The sequence below is a fragment of the Carex rostrata genome, chromosome 17 (assembly GCF_964058835.1).
Source record: "Carex rostrata chromosome 17, lpCarRost1.2, whole genome shotgun sequence".
Taxonomy (NCBI): domain Eukaryota; kingdom Viridiplantae; phylum Streptophyta; class Magnoliopsida; order Poales; family Cyperaceae; genus Carex; species Carex rostrata.
Window position 1 is genome coordinate 10,378,975 of NC_135934.1, and position 19,177 is coordinate 10,398,151.

Genomic DNA, 19,177 nt, shown 5'->3' on the forward strand with positions numbered 1-19,177 from the left:
TCTAAATTGAATAAACTTTCGTTTTTCATGATTCCGCTCATTAATTTATTGACCCAGTTGCCTTCGTTCTTTCTTAGTGCTTGTTTACCAATATCCAATTGAAGATGTACTTAAATATTATTTTTCTAGTATATATGAAATACGATCAAAGCGCATAAATTATCCTCAATAATATGCACTAGATTTCGAACCTGTAATTAAGCTCGTGACATAATATTAAGAAAAAGAGGAATTAATGATTGTGTGTGTGTGTGTGTGTGTTGTTCTCCCTATAAAATTGACATGCTTTTTATAAAAGAGATCTCTAATTTACGTGAAAGCAGTGTTGTTGCTCTCCATAAAAGAAAAAGATGAGAAAGAAAGAGATAGCAATCTAGTTAGACAAGCCAGATTGAAAGACACATGATATTACAAGCAATGCAAAAGACAAAAAAAAAAGAAAATCTTTAAGATAAAGATAGCATGCTAATACTTCTCATAAGTTTCTACCAACTTGATCTATGCATATTTTTGTTGACATAAAAATTAAATCTACAACAAAGTTAACAATACAGATCATATCCTTCCTTTTTGGAGACATGAAGAATTTGTCAAGATGTTATATATATATAGTAGATATATATGAGCTACAATAAAGAAAAATATGAGGTAAGCAACAAAAGTAAAATGAGCTAAGCTAAATGTTCTTCTCATTAAAAATAGAAAGGGGAAACATTAAAGAAGATGAATCTGCTGGTACATGTAAAAGAGGTCCACTTTAAAAAATTTAAATTGCTCCACCAGTGCTTTTCCTTTAGAGACTTTAATTTTATGAAAATATGCATCACATAGTGTTCAAATTTTATACGTTCTTCATAGGAAAATCGGAAGACATCAGTACCGTGTTTGATTTGAGCTGAATATACCGAACACAGCGATAAGAAGATAATTGCTTAGGATTCTCAAAGTAGATTCTAAATTGATTACAGTGAAAGGGAAGAATTTAAAAGCATATTCTCCTCCCCCATTATCAATTATTATTTCTCCTAAAGAGAGCTTTTCTCTTAAGCTGTCCTGCTTTTTTGTTATAATACTTGCTATATGTATCAGTATATGATAATTATACTATTACAGCACTGCACATCACATAAATTTATTGTGAATCTGTAGAAAAGAAAAAAAAATTAATTAAAAATTTTGTTTTTATGACAAAATTAGTAGTCTGCACTTTATGTCAGAATTCCAACTCGTAGATGAATTCTATTAACATTATTTATTCTTTCAATTAAGTACTCTAAAATCTAAATTAAAGATAAAGCATCACCCTGCCAAGAAAAAAACTTTATTTTTATTTTTATTTAATACTCATACTAGTTTAAAGTGTCTTATTTTCAGGCTGATCTTTTGATGTTGCTGGGATGCATGATCAATTCAATTGAATAATAATTATAAATCCAATAACCTAGTACACTCAGTACAAGTAGTGAGATAATTGATACAATTCTCATATTAGGTGGGGCCAACATTAGCAAAAATTTATTTGATCACTATGTATGAAGATTGTTTATGGTACAAGTAGTTAGAGAGATCCATGAAAAATGGGGAGAATAAGAGAAAAGGAAGATATATAGTACATAAAGCAGGATAAAATAAAATAGGTTTTGAGTTTGTTAATAAACAAGATTGTGAAAAATATGATATTGTTGACAATTGTTCTACAGGAACTCCACTACAACATCCATGCATGATGTTTCCTCATAGCAATACATGAAATAAGGGAGCATTGTGCTAACGTGGGAAAGTGGGATCGTTGATAAATAAAAAAAAAAAGCATTTGAAAGTGGATATATATAGTTGAAGTAGAAAGCAAAAATGGGAACATTTTGCTTGAGAATTCTAGAACTTAGCCGATACATAATTAGTTTGCAAACCATGGATACATAATGAGTGAATATCCAATATATAGTATAGGTACTGACCGTACTGTAGGGTAGAATAGTCCCAGCCCGAGCCTATTTGGAATATAGAAGGACACTTTAAAATTCGTGCAAACTTAAATTAAACTGTCAGAGTGATCTAATCTGACAGGGTCAAGTACCGAATTCACATGTGAAAGTGCATTTAAGACGGTAGTCCGTCGCAAAAAGAAAAAACTGAACAATGAAGATAATCCGTTACTAAAAGTCATTTTTTTATCCTCACGAAAAGTGTCTCATTCTTATTGTAATATTCTCCAATACCTAATAAGGGAATCTTTTACAATTATTAGATCTGAACTGTTATTTTTAACTTGGCACGAATCTCAAAGCACAAAAATACTGCCCCTCATTGCGATCCGAATCCCAAACCAGTTTAGATTTAATCTCAAACCGTAAAGTGAGGGTGATCCTCTGCAATACCGGAGAGGATACGGATTCATCAAGTACCTGACCAGAACATGGCTTTTATGACTGATTGCATATATGTGAGTAGAATTGTAGAATGCAGCCTAACAAGTCTATTAAAGCGTGAGAAAAAAAAAATTGTTTTGGTTTTTTTTTTTTTTTAAGAAAAGCATATAAAACGTGGGATATTTATTAAGTTTCAAATTGAAGAGTACATGTCACACACTCACCAATGCTATTCGACGGATGCCATTCTCTTTCTTAGAATGGAAGTGGTGTTGTGTTGTAAACATTTCTGACGGTACATTATGTTAAAAAACAGTGATTGTTAGCTTGGTTAATGGTCTCTGGCTAAAAGCAAATGGTTGCTATTAGTGGTGCAAGCAAAGAAAAAGTAAATTTGGCTAAGTATGGAAAAAAAAAAAAAAGTTTCCAGAAGATAAGCAATAATTCTTCTCCAATAAGAGGGGACTAGAGAGCATATTAATAAATGATATGACAATTGATATCGGAATATGCATGATTGTGTAATGCTTAGCTCTCTTCCGAAAGATAGTGAGTTCTGTATCATGCTTGCGGCCATTGGGGCAAGTTAGAACAGTTAGGGAACTTGCCAAGTGCAACGATGTACAAGGATTCTTACCGGGCCTATTTTCATTAAAATTTACTTTTTGTTACATTTGTGTAAATATAACCTTAGTTATTTTTTTTTATCAATACATTGTTAGTGATAAACTTTACCGCTAACCTTCACAAAAAAATAAACGAAAAGAAGAAGAATTGTCTCTATGGAGCAAATTGGTCATAAGTCATAAAAGCAATCAATGAGGTGGGTTCAAATAGAGAAAATATCTCTAATTTTTTTTCATTACTCATTCACTTTTAAATATTTTAATAACAAAAGTTTTAATATTTATATATCAATATAAAAATTTTAGATATGATCTATATTATTTTTTCTACATGTAGTTAGTTTTCAATTTAGATTTCATAATCTTGTGTGCATAGAGAAATGATATATATCATATTTAATAGTTTTATTTTTGACATTTAAATTTTAAATTTTAAGTTATTGTAGTTAAAAAAAATAAAGACATTAATTTTTGAAATTTAAGTTATAAATTTCAAATTATTTTAGTTATAAAAATGAAGATACATTAGAGACACAAAAATGGAGATATTTAAAATTTTAAACAGTCCTTTTTCCAATTTGATCCGTAGGATATCATTCATTTTCCACACTTGTTCCTAAAATTAGTTCTTATTTTGATCAAACATTCAAGTTTATTATATGCACCGTTTGGTCCCACCATGATCTTTCAAATTAAAATGAACCAAAATCATAGTGAATGTTCACAGATAATCAAACGTAAAAAAAAACTTTACGAAAATAAAACGTAAATGGTACAACAACAAAAAATGTAAAACAAAAAACAAAAAAAGAAATTCAAATAATTAAAGATGATTAGGACTAGGCATTTGCTAAACCCGGAACGGGTAGAACCCGTTTTGCCCGGCCCGTACCCGTTACCCGTGGTACCCGTACCCGTTGCCCGGGTACAAACGGGTAGACGGGTAGACGGGTACGGGTAATAAACGGACCGGACAACCTAATTTGAAAAAAAACCCGTTATACCCGTACCCGTCTACCCGTCTACCCGTACCCGCCTACCCGTACCCATCTACCCGCATACCCGTACCCGTTACCCGTACCCATCTACCCGCATACCCGTACCCGTTACCCGTACCCGACCCGTTTCACTTCAAAAAAATTTGAATTTTTTTGAAAAAAACAGAAAAAAAAGGGAAAAACAGAAAAAAAAAAAAAAAAAAAAAAAAAAAAAACCGGGCGGACCGGACCCGTACCCGGATACCCGGATCCGTACCCGGGATACCCGTACCCGTCAACCCGCAACGGGTACGGGTAATAAACGGGTAGGGTAGTGGTTTTGGGAAAACTACCCGTCTACCCGTTGCGGGTTGTACCCGTACCCGTCCTACCCGTCTACCCGCCCTACCCGTTACCCCTAACGGGTTACCCGGAACGGGTCACGGGTAACCCGTTAGCAAACCACTAATTAGGACCAATATGATATGACTCAAACAGTGAACAAATGAGACAAGAATGCTTCCGAACTTTAGATAACTATACGAGAATATTAGATTTCCCACTATTTTTTGTGAACATACTTCCATTTTTTTAATATTTTACTAATAGAAATTCAAAACTTATATGTCAAAATAAAACTGTTAAATATAATCTATATTATTTTTTTTCACATGGACATCAGAAATCATTACTCATTTTATTTTCATACGAATTACCAAGTTAAAAAAATCAACATCCATATATTCTCTACATCAGAGTGTATTTTTTGCTAACAATCAAAACAAAGAAGTGCACCCTTCCATTATTTTTTTGTATTTTTTTGCTAACAATCAAAACAAAGAAGTGCACCCTTCCATTTTTTTTTTCCGCTTTTGATGTAAAAGAAAGTGAATTTTTTCAAGGATCCATGCAGAAGTTGAGAGAGATTGCCAGATTTAATTCTGGTACTATCTAAAGAATATATGTAGGATACACTCAACAAATACACCCACAAATGTATATATATTAAAATAAAAGACAACTATTTACAAGAGAAGGGCAGTGCTGAAAACATTTATTGGTGCACTTATTCAATACTATAGAAAACTTGAACAGATTGTATTTTCATGAAAGGCGAACAAAAAATTAGGTCATCATTTTGAAAGGATTAAAAAAAAAAAAACAAAAAACAAAAAAAAAATAAACACTATCTCATCTCTCTGGGCTTAACCCAATTTAATCTGGACTAAGTTCTTGGGAAAACCCGGCAGTAAAATAACTATTGCTTAGGGCAAATCATGCTGCTACATAAACAGGCTTTAACTATTTCCAAACAATGTCACCCAAAAATCTCAAAGCCGGCACACCCCGAATTTCCACATCTACAAGCGGCGCTTGAATTAAATTCAAACCCATCAGTTCTGAGTCACTTTTTATCATATCAAGGGCTCGCGTTTGATCCTGAAATGTAAATATACTTGGATCAATGCCCTGGATATATTACTTTACACAAGTGAATTTGAGTTTACTTAATACCTTCCTCTTCATTGCACAAAATTTACAGTCTGAGGCAGAGGGCGGTAGAACTTGATTTACTATTAGGCGTTTCACCGGCACTTGTTCTTTCTTCAAGGAGGCACATAGCCTTGACGATTCACTTATAGCCATTATCTATCACAAAAAGAAGAGTGATGTTCTTAAACTTAAAAATTACATAAGAGGCCTTCTAAGCGCCTCCTGATAAAATTACCCATCACTCACATGATCTAATATGTGTGACCCCTACCTATTGAAACGACATCAACATATCTATATGCAGAACTACGTAAATTTGCAAAATTGGTGTGTCATTAACCCTCAAGTTATTTTTTTTGCATTATTAATATACACTACATAATACCGGAATTTATTCAGAACATGTAAACTGTCAGTTTACCGTTGGAATGGTAACGATAATAAATTCAGTGGAGTCTGTATCACGAAATAGCTCGCGCACTTGGACCATTCTTTCCCTCAGTTTCTCTAGCTTGTCAGTCTTCACGATTAAAAAATGTAGAATTAGAAAACAAATTACTAGCTTGACCAAGTTTATATATAGATAGTTTAGTACCAAATGAAATAGAACTCACCGCATCCGCCTTGTTCTCGTCTTGTCCAAAAACAGATTTGATGGCTGATGTTGCTTGAGTTATCTTTTGCCTTAACTGAATGAATACAAAAGTGCAATAATCATGTAAAATAAAGCAATTCAAAATCTAAAATATAACATGAAGCTAATTGTGCATTATCATACCTTTATAATTTTACCAATGGAAGCATCCAAGAAGTCCGGTAAGGAGAGAAGCCTAAGTGTATGCCCCTACAGAAAATTAAATCAGTAGAGCAATAAATTAAGGAAGCTGATAACAGTACTCATGCTACAGTAACCGTAGAGGAACCATCGAAAATTAAATGTGAAAAATTAACTTTTTGTGGGGATCGCAAACTCCACAATTCGAATTTTTTTCCTAAAGTATTAATATATATGCACGGAAGTATTTATACCTATGTACAAAAGTATTTATAGCTATGAGGTGAACAATTATTTATTGTGCGGGTACTATAACGTGAAAATAATAGTACCCGCAGCACCCACAGTGTACCCGCGGAGGGACCACCGAAAATTAAATACAGAAATATAACTTCCTGCAGGAACTGCAAAATCTTCACAATTTTAATTTTTTTTTCCATATTATTAATATCTACGTAATTTTTTCTTTCAAATGAGAACCATGATGACATACTTTCAGACTCGTTGTCGCGCAAGTATTTATACCTCGTCGTACAAGTATTTATACCTGTACTTGCAAGTATTTTTTATATATGACACTGAAAGTATTAATATCTAAGCATTGAAAGTATTTATACGTATGAGGTCAACTATTTTTGTTAGATATAGGCTGATGCGGGGATGATTGGAGAACTCGAAAAAGGATAATCATAACAAGTCACGCATCAAAGTATTAATATTTTTTAAAGTGTTAATATTTTATCTTCTAAGTATTTATAATTACGAAGGTATACATATATAAGTATTTTTTATATATGCCACTGAAAATATCAATATCTAAGTACCGAAAGTATTTATATCTATACTTTTCCTATAAAGTCAACTATTTTTGTTAGAAAAAGTTCAAGGACAGATCTAAAAAATAGAGATTGGGGAGGCTGAAAATTCAAATATAGTGTAATTTCATTTTATAACGGGGACTAAAAGGTATTAATGCATATAAAATTTACAATATCTAATGGACCAAACAGTCCAAACTATAAAATTTCAATTTATGGTGATGGCTTAGCAACCTTTACCCATCACTGTGCTCCGCCACTGTAAAGGTTGACGCGAGAATGAGTTCGGAAATTGTAAAAGGGAAACTATATAATTAGTGGGGACCATAGAGAAATGATGCCGTTGGAATTTTAGAATAATAATTAGTTGAAACTATGTAATTAGTGGGGACCCTAATACATTATTCCTCTAAGTGCGGTACTGTAGCAAAAGTACTGTAGCGTATAACTAAAATAATTACTCATAAATTAAGGCACAATAAAATATACAATTCAGTAAGCAGCACTTACAGTCGGCGCAGTATCGAAAATTATACGACTGAACATACTGTATTGCGGTGATTCAACAAATTGCATAACCTGAAATCAACAAACGGTGACATGAAATAGAGAAGACGCCATGGAAGCAAGTTGAATTTGAATGTTAATTCAAATTTGAACCTTTGAAATAGCAATAGCTTCATCTAGTCCTGGAGGAGGTGTGTCTAATAGCTCTCCTAGCTTCAATTCTCCTAGCTACATTCAAATTACAGGAGTGAGAGGCTAACAGGATATTCAAATAGAATTAGTTGTATAGAATCACAGCCATTGAAGCAGTGTTTATGTCAAAATACTTATTTTATAGTAACAGCACACAATGAACTTTTGCCAGTGCGCACTATTACAATGTTAACATGATAAGATATTTGTTCCAAAACATTTTGCATTTTTGGTAGCACAATGTTAACACAGTAAGATATTTGTCGAAAACATTTTGCACTTTTTCTCAAATAAATCAACGTATTCAAATAAGCACAATTCCACACAAGACAAGGTAATTTAAATCAAAAGAGAGTATGAAAATACAAAAGCTTATACCCAACCTTGCTAAACAGTAACAAAAACGGGTGCTGGAATTGTCAGTAAACCAAAGAGGCAAAGAACATGCATAAACATAAGAGATAGCAACAAATAGATCATTACCTGCTCTGCAATCATCCCAAGCCCCATACTATCCATGAAATCTTTAACCCCTGTACCACCACTTGTTTGAGTTGCGGAGCGAAACTCCTCCCTAGCCTTCTCTGGATTTATCTTTAACAAAATGCAAGTTTGATTAGCTAAATTATGACTAAACTGGTTGAGGCACAATTCATTAGTTTTACTGTCAATCATAAATGCACTTGACAGCATACCTCGAGTGCGAAAAGAGGAGAATCTGGCCCCTCAACAGGCACCAACAGCCCACCTGTCAAATCCTAAACAACAAAAAATGATACCAACACAAATCAATCCATGCACACAACCTGTTCGACGAAATGCCAAAGTGAGAACCGCACACTAACCTGCGCAAAGGAGTCACTGAGAGAGTGTGCTGGGTCAGTGGACACCACCAGAGTGGGATGGCCGTTGTTTGCAAACTTCACCGCAAGTGAAGCCGCACAACTCGTCTTTCCAACGCCTCCTTTTCCACCCAGCATGTAGTACTTCCTCATTGTGCTAGCCGCCATCTCCTCAAACCCCTCTGCCGTGTCGGCTGGCGTCGCAATGGCCCGAACTAAACAGAAATTCAATTCAATTCAAACAAGCTAAATTTAGTATGCTAATTTGCACATAGACATGTGAGACTTTGCAAAGGAAAGTGAAAGAGGAGATACCTTGAAAGGCGCCGCCGCGCCGGAGATAGAGGCAAACATGGCGGGGGCTGGTCAGACGCGAAGAGAACAGAGTGAGCTTTGGAGTCTGTGTGAGCAACATCAGAGAGGAGAGGAGGAGAGAGGCAGAGATGTTATTTTTCTTTTCCCTTTTCCTTTTTCTTTTTTATTTTCGTGACTATTTTGTTATTTATTCTTTACCGTTTTGTTTTCTGATGAAGGATAGCGGGGAGAGTAGGAGACCGACGACGTGCGAGATAGAAGACCAGATAAGCTCCAGTCGAAAAGCCCATTTAAAATTAGGCCCAATTATGATTTTCGGTTTTTAAGCTCTAGGCCTGGTACGAGAAAATACTGTTTTGTTCTGTTGTATGTACTCATTTCTCGCTACTTGGATTGGAGCTGGGCCAGATGGCCTCATTGCAAGATCTGGAGCAGAATTAAATAAAAATATGTTGTGTGTTGAGTCACATTTAGATGTATTCAATATTTTATTTTTTCAACGTATATTTTACCTGTAAACTTACAACTAGTCGCTTTTAACATATAATAATGAAAGAAATGATTGAATGATTGTGCATTTACAACATAAAATTAGTTATTTTAAACAAAAAATATTGTTCTTATAAACACTCGGTTACTTTCTTTTAATATTTCTTTTTTCCACTCAACACTTATATATTTGTAATTCTCAAGACATGTATGATGATTGTACAACAATGCAATCTGACCACCCACGTGACTTTTGTATTATCGTGAGACGTATCTTATGTACTGTAACTAATAATTTTAAAATGAACCACAAAATGTTAAAAGAAACTAACCAAATATTTAAAGTACAATAATTTTGCTAGAAATTACTCAAATTATTTTATATCAAATTCAGCCATCCCCAAGTGAATTTCTGGTTCTTCTCTTGGTAACTCGTTCAATATTTTTTTAAAATACATAATCACATGATTATATTTTCTAAAACCTCCTACAAATTAAGATTTTCCTTTATTTACTAAAACGGAACAGATTTTTAACTAAGGAAAATATTATTTCAAAAGAGTGGAATGGGATACCTCATGTGTGTTCTGTGGTGCTTTTGAATCTACTGACCATCTTTTTGTTTATTGCATTTTCATCATTCAAATTTGGCGATGGATTTCAACACATAATAACTTTATTTTTTATGGTTCTACAATGGAAGATGTTTGGTTTATTAATGCAGTTATTCCTCTCAAGAACAAGTCTTTAGTAGAGCTTGTTAGAGGTGTTGTCCTTTGGTGTATATGGCTTGAGAGAAATAAAATTTGTTTTCAAAATGATTCTATTCCATCTTTGCAGGTGGTGGGTTCTAAAATTATCTCTTTAGCTATCTTTTGGTGTAAAACATTGTATGATGGTTCTTTATTATTTCTATCTTTAATTATGCCCTTAAATACTAATGACATTTCCTGTCAGGACATATTTTCATTAGAGGAAGAGGTGGTTTCATTAGAGGAGGATACCATCGAGGTGGATACCATCGAGATGGATTCGATAGAAGATATAACCCCTATGCTTGGGTTAGAGCTCCCAAATAGGCAGTTGAGCTGATGTTAGATGATGGTTGTTTAGCATGCTTAGTATCTGTTTACTTATCTTTGTGTTTGATTTTTGGCTGGTTTGTTATATGTACCAGTATGTTTTGGTTCGACCTAAATGAGGCTTTGTGATACTGCTTTCAGTTTATGTACTGGCTTGTGTTAGTTCTTGTAACTGTGCTAGTTCCAATTTTTTAGAAGTAATAACAGTAAGACAATTTGATTTCTAATGAAATCGGTGGAAAAACTCCACTTTTTCAAAAAAAAAAAAAAAATTATTTTCTTTGTTCAAGCTTATGATCTAAGTGATTAAAATAAAACAAATCTGATATTGAACTAGATATGTTCAAAAGTCAGAACTCAAAAGTGAGACTAATATATATATATATATATATATATATATATATATATAGTTGGGCTATGGTGAGTTGTGAAGTAAAACGCGTTTCTACTTCAAGCCGTATTTTCATTTTGAAAGTTCAAACAACCGATCCGAACCGTTAGATGTGATCTCCATATTGAAATGTGCTTGGAGACCAAATTTTATATTTTTTTGGAAATTTTTTACTATTTATTAAGCAATTTTGAAAACTGTTGTTTTGCTATGAACAGTAAAAATTTCTGGACTATCGGATCAACTATTTTCAAAATTGCTTAATAAATAGCAAAAAAATTCAAAAAAATGTAAAATTTGGTCTCCAAGCACATTTCAATATGGAGATCATGTTGAGCGATTCAGATCGGTCGTTTGAATTTTGAAATCGTAAAATATGAGTGTGAAGTAAAATAGTTGCTTTACTTCGCAACTCACCGTAGTCCAACTCTATATATATATATATATATTTTTTTTTTTTTTGAATGTGATGGTTGAAGCAGCGCAGGTAGTCAAAGGTCTATATTATCTTCACTTAATTAGCGATTGAATACATAATAATAAGAAAATGCCCCGGTACAAGACATTAATTTCCTTACCGGAGATAATATAATTGAAATTTACATGTTGTCATCTGATGTGGACAGGAGAAACAATTAATTAATATAATTGAAAAGTAATTGTACCACTTAGCTGATGATATAAGCTAATGACAAATTGTAAATCAATAATGTAACTGGATTAAAAATGTTATCATATGTTACCTACTCTACAAGCTAATTAATTGATTTACTTGTTTGGTAGTGATATGAATATCAGCTAAGAGATGTACTGTTTATTTTGAGGATATTTTTATTTTTTTTTATTTTACAGTGAGATCACGCCACTTATCTCTTTTTGTCGTCATCTTAGAAAATCAAACGCCTTGTTGTCGTGCTTTTGTTGGTTTCATGCAATTATTTATGAATCAATGTTGTTTCTTGTACGAATCCGGACTAGTTTGGTTTAATTATTGGATATTTATTTGTGCTATTCGGCTATGCCACCAAAAGTATTCATTGAAAACAATTAATTTAAATGTCATTCTCGGACAGAAGTTAAATTCTAACAAACTCAATGGAAAACAAATCAACATTAATTCATTGTCGGCTGTTATGTAAGAAAGAACCTAAAAGTCTACTCAAGGGGTAAAATCGTCCTTTATTTGACAAAATGAAAGTTACTTGAGATGTGACATATTACACTAGAGCAATATTAATGTACATTCATTTGATAATCATTGCTAAATTATCACAATTAATAATATTTTAAATCGTAGATGTGTTTAGGAATGGTTAAAAAAAAAAAACTCCTAGTTGGTGGCTCATTCAAAATTGATTCGGTAAGAGATAAATAATTGGCTTGTTATGGTATGAGTAAGTTCAAGATTGTCTCAGTTCGGCTTATGTCAATTCAACTTGTTCCTCAGTATTCACAATTCAACTTGTTCCTCAGTATGTTTGAATGATAACTAGTATAGCTAAAATAGCAAAGTTTGAAATTAGTAGATGAAAATAGAGAAAAAATAGTGAATACTAGATGAGAATAACGAAATGGTGCTATGCAAATTAGTCAAAATATTATTTAGATTGTATTTTTGGAATAGTGAATAACTGTAACTAGTGGTGGACCCAAAGAGAGGCATGGATAGGCACTTGCCTAACTCTGGATTCGAATTTTTTTTAGACCCAGCGGTATTTTATACTTGTGCTTACTCGTGGATTGAAATAATGCTTACCCCTGAATTTAATTTATGACTCATTTGAAGAAAATTGCACCGAAAAAAAAATCAGGCTAGACTGATTCGCGTAAAAGAAATAAAGAAAGAAAGAAAAAAAGCAGTATGATTTGCTACTTTCCTCAGAAGAAAATGTAATTAAAATTTTGAATTTGTGCTGAAGAGGTGATGATAACAATGCATGCTTTCGTGTCGCGGGAAAGGAAATAACTAAAATGGCGCTTCTGGACAGTGTTGCACAAGTAATGGGCTCATCAGATCCTAGCACTTTTGAACAGTGGATGTCAGTGCTGCCTACTTCCTATTGGATGAATCATGAAAGAGTTGGGGTCGGTGGGGCTGAGGATCAAACGGTCTGGATTTAGCTCCAGCCGGACAAAAAGAAATTCAGCGTCCGTTGTAATAGGAGGTCCGTTTTGAGATTCGTGACAGAATTAAGAAACGGTGTAGATTTTCTTGTTATACCCTCAAGTAATCTGAAGGGATAAGGATTGGTGTGGCCGACGCCATGCACGCTTCTCAGTATAGTCGTGTTTTTGTGGCAGGATGATAAGTTGAATGCAAAGTGAGTCGCGCTTTTATCCATCTTTGCTCTCAGCAATAGCCGTCACACTAATGTCCGCTAAGATATTGTTTCATAAAATTATTCAAGAGTACAAAGATTGTTTATTTCCTTTTTATTGAATACAAAGATCTTTTATGTTGCTTGCGCTGTATCGTGTTATACGAACGGACTGGTCCGGTCCTATCCGATCTAAAATCCTCTGGTTTATTGGTTCTTTCGGTCTACGGGTTTCTTCAGTCTACGGGTCCGCACGACCTGAGTTAGACGGATCAAATTTAGAGAGAATGGTCCAAATCCGTACCAAGAACCATAGTCCAAACCCACATGAATTGGTTCAGTTCATGGTCCGGTCCAACATTTTTTTTTTATCAATACCGAATTAATTTAAAAGAATAAAAAAAATACCCAAATTACTTTAAAAAAATAAATAACTGAATTACTCAAATTATTTTGAACTTTAAAATCAAATTATTTTAAAACAATAGATTTAAAAAAAAGCCAAATTATATCATTCTAATTAGTTTTATATTTTAAATCTATTGTTTGAAAATAGTTCTCAATTCTTTTAATAATATTAAGTGGTTCGGATCGACTATTTAAATTTCAAAAACAAAAATATAAATTCAATATACAGAATGATCCGCACATTGTAAAGTACCATAGCCTCACTCGTAAAGATATATCCTTTGTATGAGAATTAGGAAGTTATATTTCAAAATCTGAATGAAAAATATTTTGTGCATATATATCAAATTAATTTGACTTCCAACATTAATTTAAAACAGAAAGCCAAGATAGATATTTGTTGTGTATATTGATTCCTATGAACTAGCTAGTACCAACAATTAAGGTAAGTCAAATGCGATTTTTTTTTTAAAAAGTTTAGCTTTACAATAATTAAGTAAACTCTTGTTAGCTAGCTTGCTAGTTATATTGTAATCATGATTAACCAACTTCCATTTACTTAAACGGGAGGTGGTTGACGCCTAGTTTATTTAAGTTCTTCTTGAGCTAGCTATACGCAATTAATATTGCTATTTTGAATGAATGAATTAATTAATTAATTAGCTCATTCCTCTAGTACGTAATTAATTAATAGACCCAATGTTTATCTTTATGACCGACCAATCGTCAATATTGGAAAATGACATTTTTATATGCCAAGTGTTTTGAGCATCTGATTAGTTGAGCTAATCAACAATTCAATAAGGATTTAATACTCGATCGTTGAATACTTGCAATAATTTTACTGATGCAAGATGATCGACTAATTTTAATAAGCGAGTTGAAGCTAATTAATTATATGACGTGCATTCATTAAATTAAAATTGCTTAATTTCATGCGAATTGAAATCTTGCATGCATGTATTAATTAATTACCTGTATAGTAATTAATATTAAGACTCTAGAATAATATCTAGATATATATAATTCTTTTCATGGGCATTTCACAAACTAATCAAGGGTTAATTTGTGAACAAATTGGTCGAGTATCTGTATATGCGCCGCAAAGTTTACGAACTTGATAAATAATACCAGTGTTAATTATTTTCACGAAACATTTTTTTTTAAATGTTTGACACAGATTTGTTTTTTTGTTTTTTTTTTTTATTTTTGACGAAACTTATTATTATTTTTTAATTTGTTGCCTAAGAATATCAATTATATATCTTAGTGTAATATTATCCGTATTCTAAAATATCATGCTATTTTCGAATTATTTTAGAATTTGTCTCAAAATTGCGACAAATTAAGAAAAGTATACCTCGAGCATGTGTTGATCTTCAATGAATTCGAATCCTTGTTACAATTCACAATATTTGTTTATTATGTAATGCACACTTATTTTATTTAAAATGCCCACTTGCGCGCATCTAGTGGAATGTAGCCTGCCTCTTATTAATTTAAATCTATAGGTCTTTTATATAATGTATATAAATGTCACCCGTTTAACCGTTTACCATCTATAGCCTATAGGTCTTTTATATAATGTATATAACTTGCGCGCATCTAGTGGAATGCAATTCATTTCCCCTATCCGGTAGCCGGTAGGGGTGTCAATGTTACCCGTTTAACCGTTTACCATACATGCATTGTATTTGATATTTGATAAAGTGGATATAGGTTATTTTTTTGTCCTTAGCTTATCAGATATTTTTTTTTACTATTTTTTTAGATTTATTGAAAATCACTGTTTTTGGATGGTCCAGAATTTTCAGATCAAGTGATTTTCTAAATATCTAAAAAAATAGTAAATTTTTTTCAAAAAAATGTAAAATTTGGTCTCCAAACACATATTAATATGGAGAACAAGATGAACGGTTCGGATCGACCGTTAGGATTTGAAAACTAAAATATAAAGCCGTAGCACAGTAGCAACCCGTGATATGCATAGTACCATAGACTGACTCAAAATATAATCCCAATTCTAAATAGATATAGATATAGAGTAACCCCTATTTTCTAGTCGCCTCAGTGTCAGTGTAGGCTGTAAGTTGAAGGGTACCTCATCTCGTCGAGATCAGGTTGCTCAAAACCAGACTAATAAAGAATTTAGATATATTTAAAATTCACAAGAGTTTTTTTATTCGTGTCAATTTTAATGGACGGTTCCAATTTAACTTTACACAATAAGCGATGAGCTATATATATCTCATGAGATCTGAATTCAACTGTCTTCCTCTTGAACCTTAATTTTTTTGAGATAAAAAATAGAAACCTAGCTTATTAATTTCCATTTAGTTATTCATAAAAAAAAAATGTCATCAAGTTTCAAACATACAACATTTTACACGGAGAATGTTGCTTTTTACTACTAGACTAAAGACTAATTCTTCTCCTAAACTTTTTTTTAGAAGTAATTAACTTTACACAGTGATGTACGTATACCAATTACCACATCAATATGGTCTGGATAATTTTTCACGGTGGGTTTTTATTTCCGATTTTTTTATTTTTATCCAAAATATAAATTGAATTTTAAAAATTAACCGAACCGGTTGTCAAATTTTAAATCTACCCAAACCGGTTAACCGTTAACCGGACCAAATTTCCGGTTAACGGTTAACCGGACCCTTTGAAATAGTCCGGTTAACCGTTAACCGGATTCGTTGGTTCGCTTAACCGTTAACCGAACCCGATTTTTTTTTTTTTTTTTTTTTAAACAGAAAATTTTAAATGTTTTTTTTCTATTGAAAATATACATGAAAATTCGTATTTAGATTTATCAAATTTACACCAAAAAAATTTGTAAATCAAATATGAAATTTAAAATTATAGAAAAATACACATACACATACACATATACATATACATATACATATTATATATGAAATTTAAAATAATATGTATATGTATATGTATATGTATATGTGTATGTATATGTCTATGTGTATGTATATGTATCATATTTGATTTACAAATTTTTTTGGTGTAAATTTGATAAATCTAAATATGAATTTTCATGTATATTTTCAATAGAAAAATAAAAAATTTAAAATTTTCTGTTTTAAAAAAAAGTAAAAAAAGTAGAAAAAAAATAAAATAAAATTGGTAACCGTATATTATTTATGTATATGTGTATGTGTATGTGTATGTGTATGTGTATGTGTATGTGTATTTTTCTATAATTTTAAATTTCATATTTGATTTACAAATTTTTTTTGTGTAAATTTGATAAATCTAAATACGAATTTTCATGTATATTTTCAATAGAAAAAAAACATTTAAAATTTTCTGTTTAAAATATATATATATATATATATATATATATATATAGAGAATGGCTAAGCTCAAATCGTTTGTTCCTGGGCTCAGGAACAAACGATTGGGTTCTCCAATTTCCGAAGTTCAAACGGCCGATCCAAACCGTTAGATGTTTAATCTATATTAAAATGTGCTTGGAGACAAAATTTCATAGTTTTTGGAATTTTTTTACTATTTATTAAGAGGGTTTGAAAGTTGCTGTTTTTATTAAAATTCTGCACCATAAAAAAACAGCGACTTTCAAACCCTCTTAATAAATAGCAAAAAAATTCTAAAAAATATAAAATTTTGTCTCCAAGCACATTTTAATATAGATTAAACATCTAACGGTTTGGATTGGCCGTTTGAACTTCGGAAATTAGAGAACCCAATCGTTTGTTCCTGAGCCCAGGAACAAACGATTTGAGCTTAGCCACTCCATATATATATATATATATATATAGAGGTAGGCTAATATACAATCGATTGTTCCTGAGGTCCCGTACAACCAAGTCATTTTCTAATTTTTAAAGTCCAAATGATCGATCCAAACCGTTCATCTTGTTCTCCATATTAATATGTGTTTGGAGACCAAATTTTACATTTTTCTGATTTTTTTTACTATTTATTAAGCCACTTTGAAAACCGCTGATCCAACAGTGGCTTAACAAAACAGTAAAACCAGAAGCTACCGTTGGATCAGCAATTTTCAAAGTGGCTTAATAAATAGTAAAAAAATTCAAAAAAATATAAAATTTGGTCTCCAAATACATATTAATATGGAGAACAAGATGAACGGTTTGGATCGATCATTTGGACTTTAAAAATCGGAAAATGACTTGGTTGTACGGGACCTCAGGAACAATCGATTGTATATTAGCCTACCTCTATATATATATATATCGGGTTCGGTTAACGGTTAAGCGAACCAACGAATCCGGTTAACGATTAAGCGAACCCAAACCAAATTTCCGGTTAACGGTTAACCGGACTATTTCAAAGGGTCCGGTTAACCGTTAACCGGTTTGGGTAGATTTAAAATTTGACAACCGGTTCGGTTAATTTTTAAAATTCAATTTATATTTTGGATAAAAATAAAAAAATCGGTTTTTATTTGGACCGCTATCTTACAAATTTCTGCAATGCTATTATTCGATCCTATCATTCTTATATATACGATTTTTTTTTATAAATATCCAAAAATAATAATTAAATTTAAAAAACTAACAAAAGTTGCACCGGATTTCAAAATCTACCCAAAACCGTATTTTTTTTTTTGCGGTTTTTCCAAAACCAGCTGTTAAAAAAAAAACCGCAAAAAATTTTTACGGGTCCAATTTTTTTTTTCATTTTTCAGATTTTTTTATTTAAATAGAAATATATAATTTATTTATTTTTTGTATTGAAATATTAGAAATATTTAATATATTTCTTTGAAAATAGATTGAATACTATATAATTTGATTTATTAGAAAGACTGCTACAAATAATCCGGATCAACATTTTTCATGTCGGATTTTTTGCGGCTAGAAGAAAAATTAATATATTTCTTTATGAGTTATTGGAAAAAAATAAAAATGCTTAGATTCTGAGTTATTGATCCCGGTTTAAAAGTCACTTCTAGGTAATACATAAAATATTGTGATCCTTCTAGTACATTTAATTTATAAAAAATTGTATCTATTTTGAGAATTCTTTCTAATAACGATCATTAAAAAACTTTAAATTTTTGTTTTTTTTTAAAAACATATACAATTTTTTAGAAATTAAATGTACTAGAAGGATGACAATATTTTCTATATTTACTTAGAAGTGAATTTTGAACCGGGATCAATAACTGAGAATCCAAACATTTTTATTTTCTTCCAATAACACATAAAGAAATATATTAATTTTTCTTACAGCCGCAAAAAATCCGGCATGCAAATTGTTGATCCGGGTTATTTGTAGTAGTCTTTCTAGTAAATCAAATTATATAGTATTCTATCTATTTTCAAAGAAATATATTAAATATTTCTAATATTTCCATACAAAAAATAAATAAATTATAAATATTTCTATTTAAATAAAAAATCTGAAAAATGGAAAAAAATTGGAACGGCAAAATTTTTTTGCGTTTTTTTTTTAACCGCTGGTTTTGGGAAAACAACAAATTTTTTTGCGGTTTTGGAATTCCAAAATCGCAAATTTGTTTTGGGGTTTTAGACTGAATTACCGCAATTTTTTTTTGCGGTT

General features: G+C 31.7%; 1 protein-coding gene across 1 annotated transcript; it reads right to left on the reverse strand.

Moving 5' to 3' along the window:
* Nucleotides 1-5,009: 5,009 nt before the first annotated feature.
* On the reverse strand, nucleotides 5,010-9,140 carry LOC144568527 (ATPase GET3B-like). Its single transcript, XM_078318889.1, has 11 exons — nucleotides 8,916-9,140; nucleotides 8,604-8,815; nucleotides 8,454-8,516; nucleotides 8,242-8,352; nucleotides 7,720-7,794; nucleotides 7,570-7,638; nucleotides 6,245-6,310; nucleotides 6,081-6,155; nucleotides 5,888-5,986; nucleotides 5,488-5,622; nucleotides 5,010-5,412 (listed from the first exon to the last, which is right to left on the reverse strand). Exons 1-11 carry the CDS (start codon nucleotides 9,013-9,015, stop codon nucleotides 5,275-5,277), a joined length of 1,143 nt encoding a protein of 380 aa, XP_078175015.1. The 5' UTR covers nucleotides 9,016-9,140; the 3' UTR covers nucleotides 5,010-5,274.
* Nucleotides 9,141-19,177: the final 10,037 nt, after the last annotated feature.

What these genes read in the sequence shown, in the direction of transcription:
- LOC144568527 (XM_078318889.1), bottom strand. Translation starts at nt 9,015, where the DNA reads ATGTTGCTCACACAGACTCCAAAGCTCACTCTGTTCTCTTCGCGTCTG. An exon ending in CCATTGGTAAAATTATAAAG is followed by an intron (nt 6,156 to 6,244) that starts GTATGATAATGC and finishes GTATTCATTCAG; the next exon opens with TTAAGGCAAAAGATAACTCA. An exon ending in TTTGTGCAATGAAGAGGAAG is followed by an intron (nt 5,413 to 5,487) that starts GTATTAAGTAAA and finishes TTTACATTTCAG; the next exon opens with GATCAAACGCGAGCCCTTGA.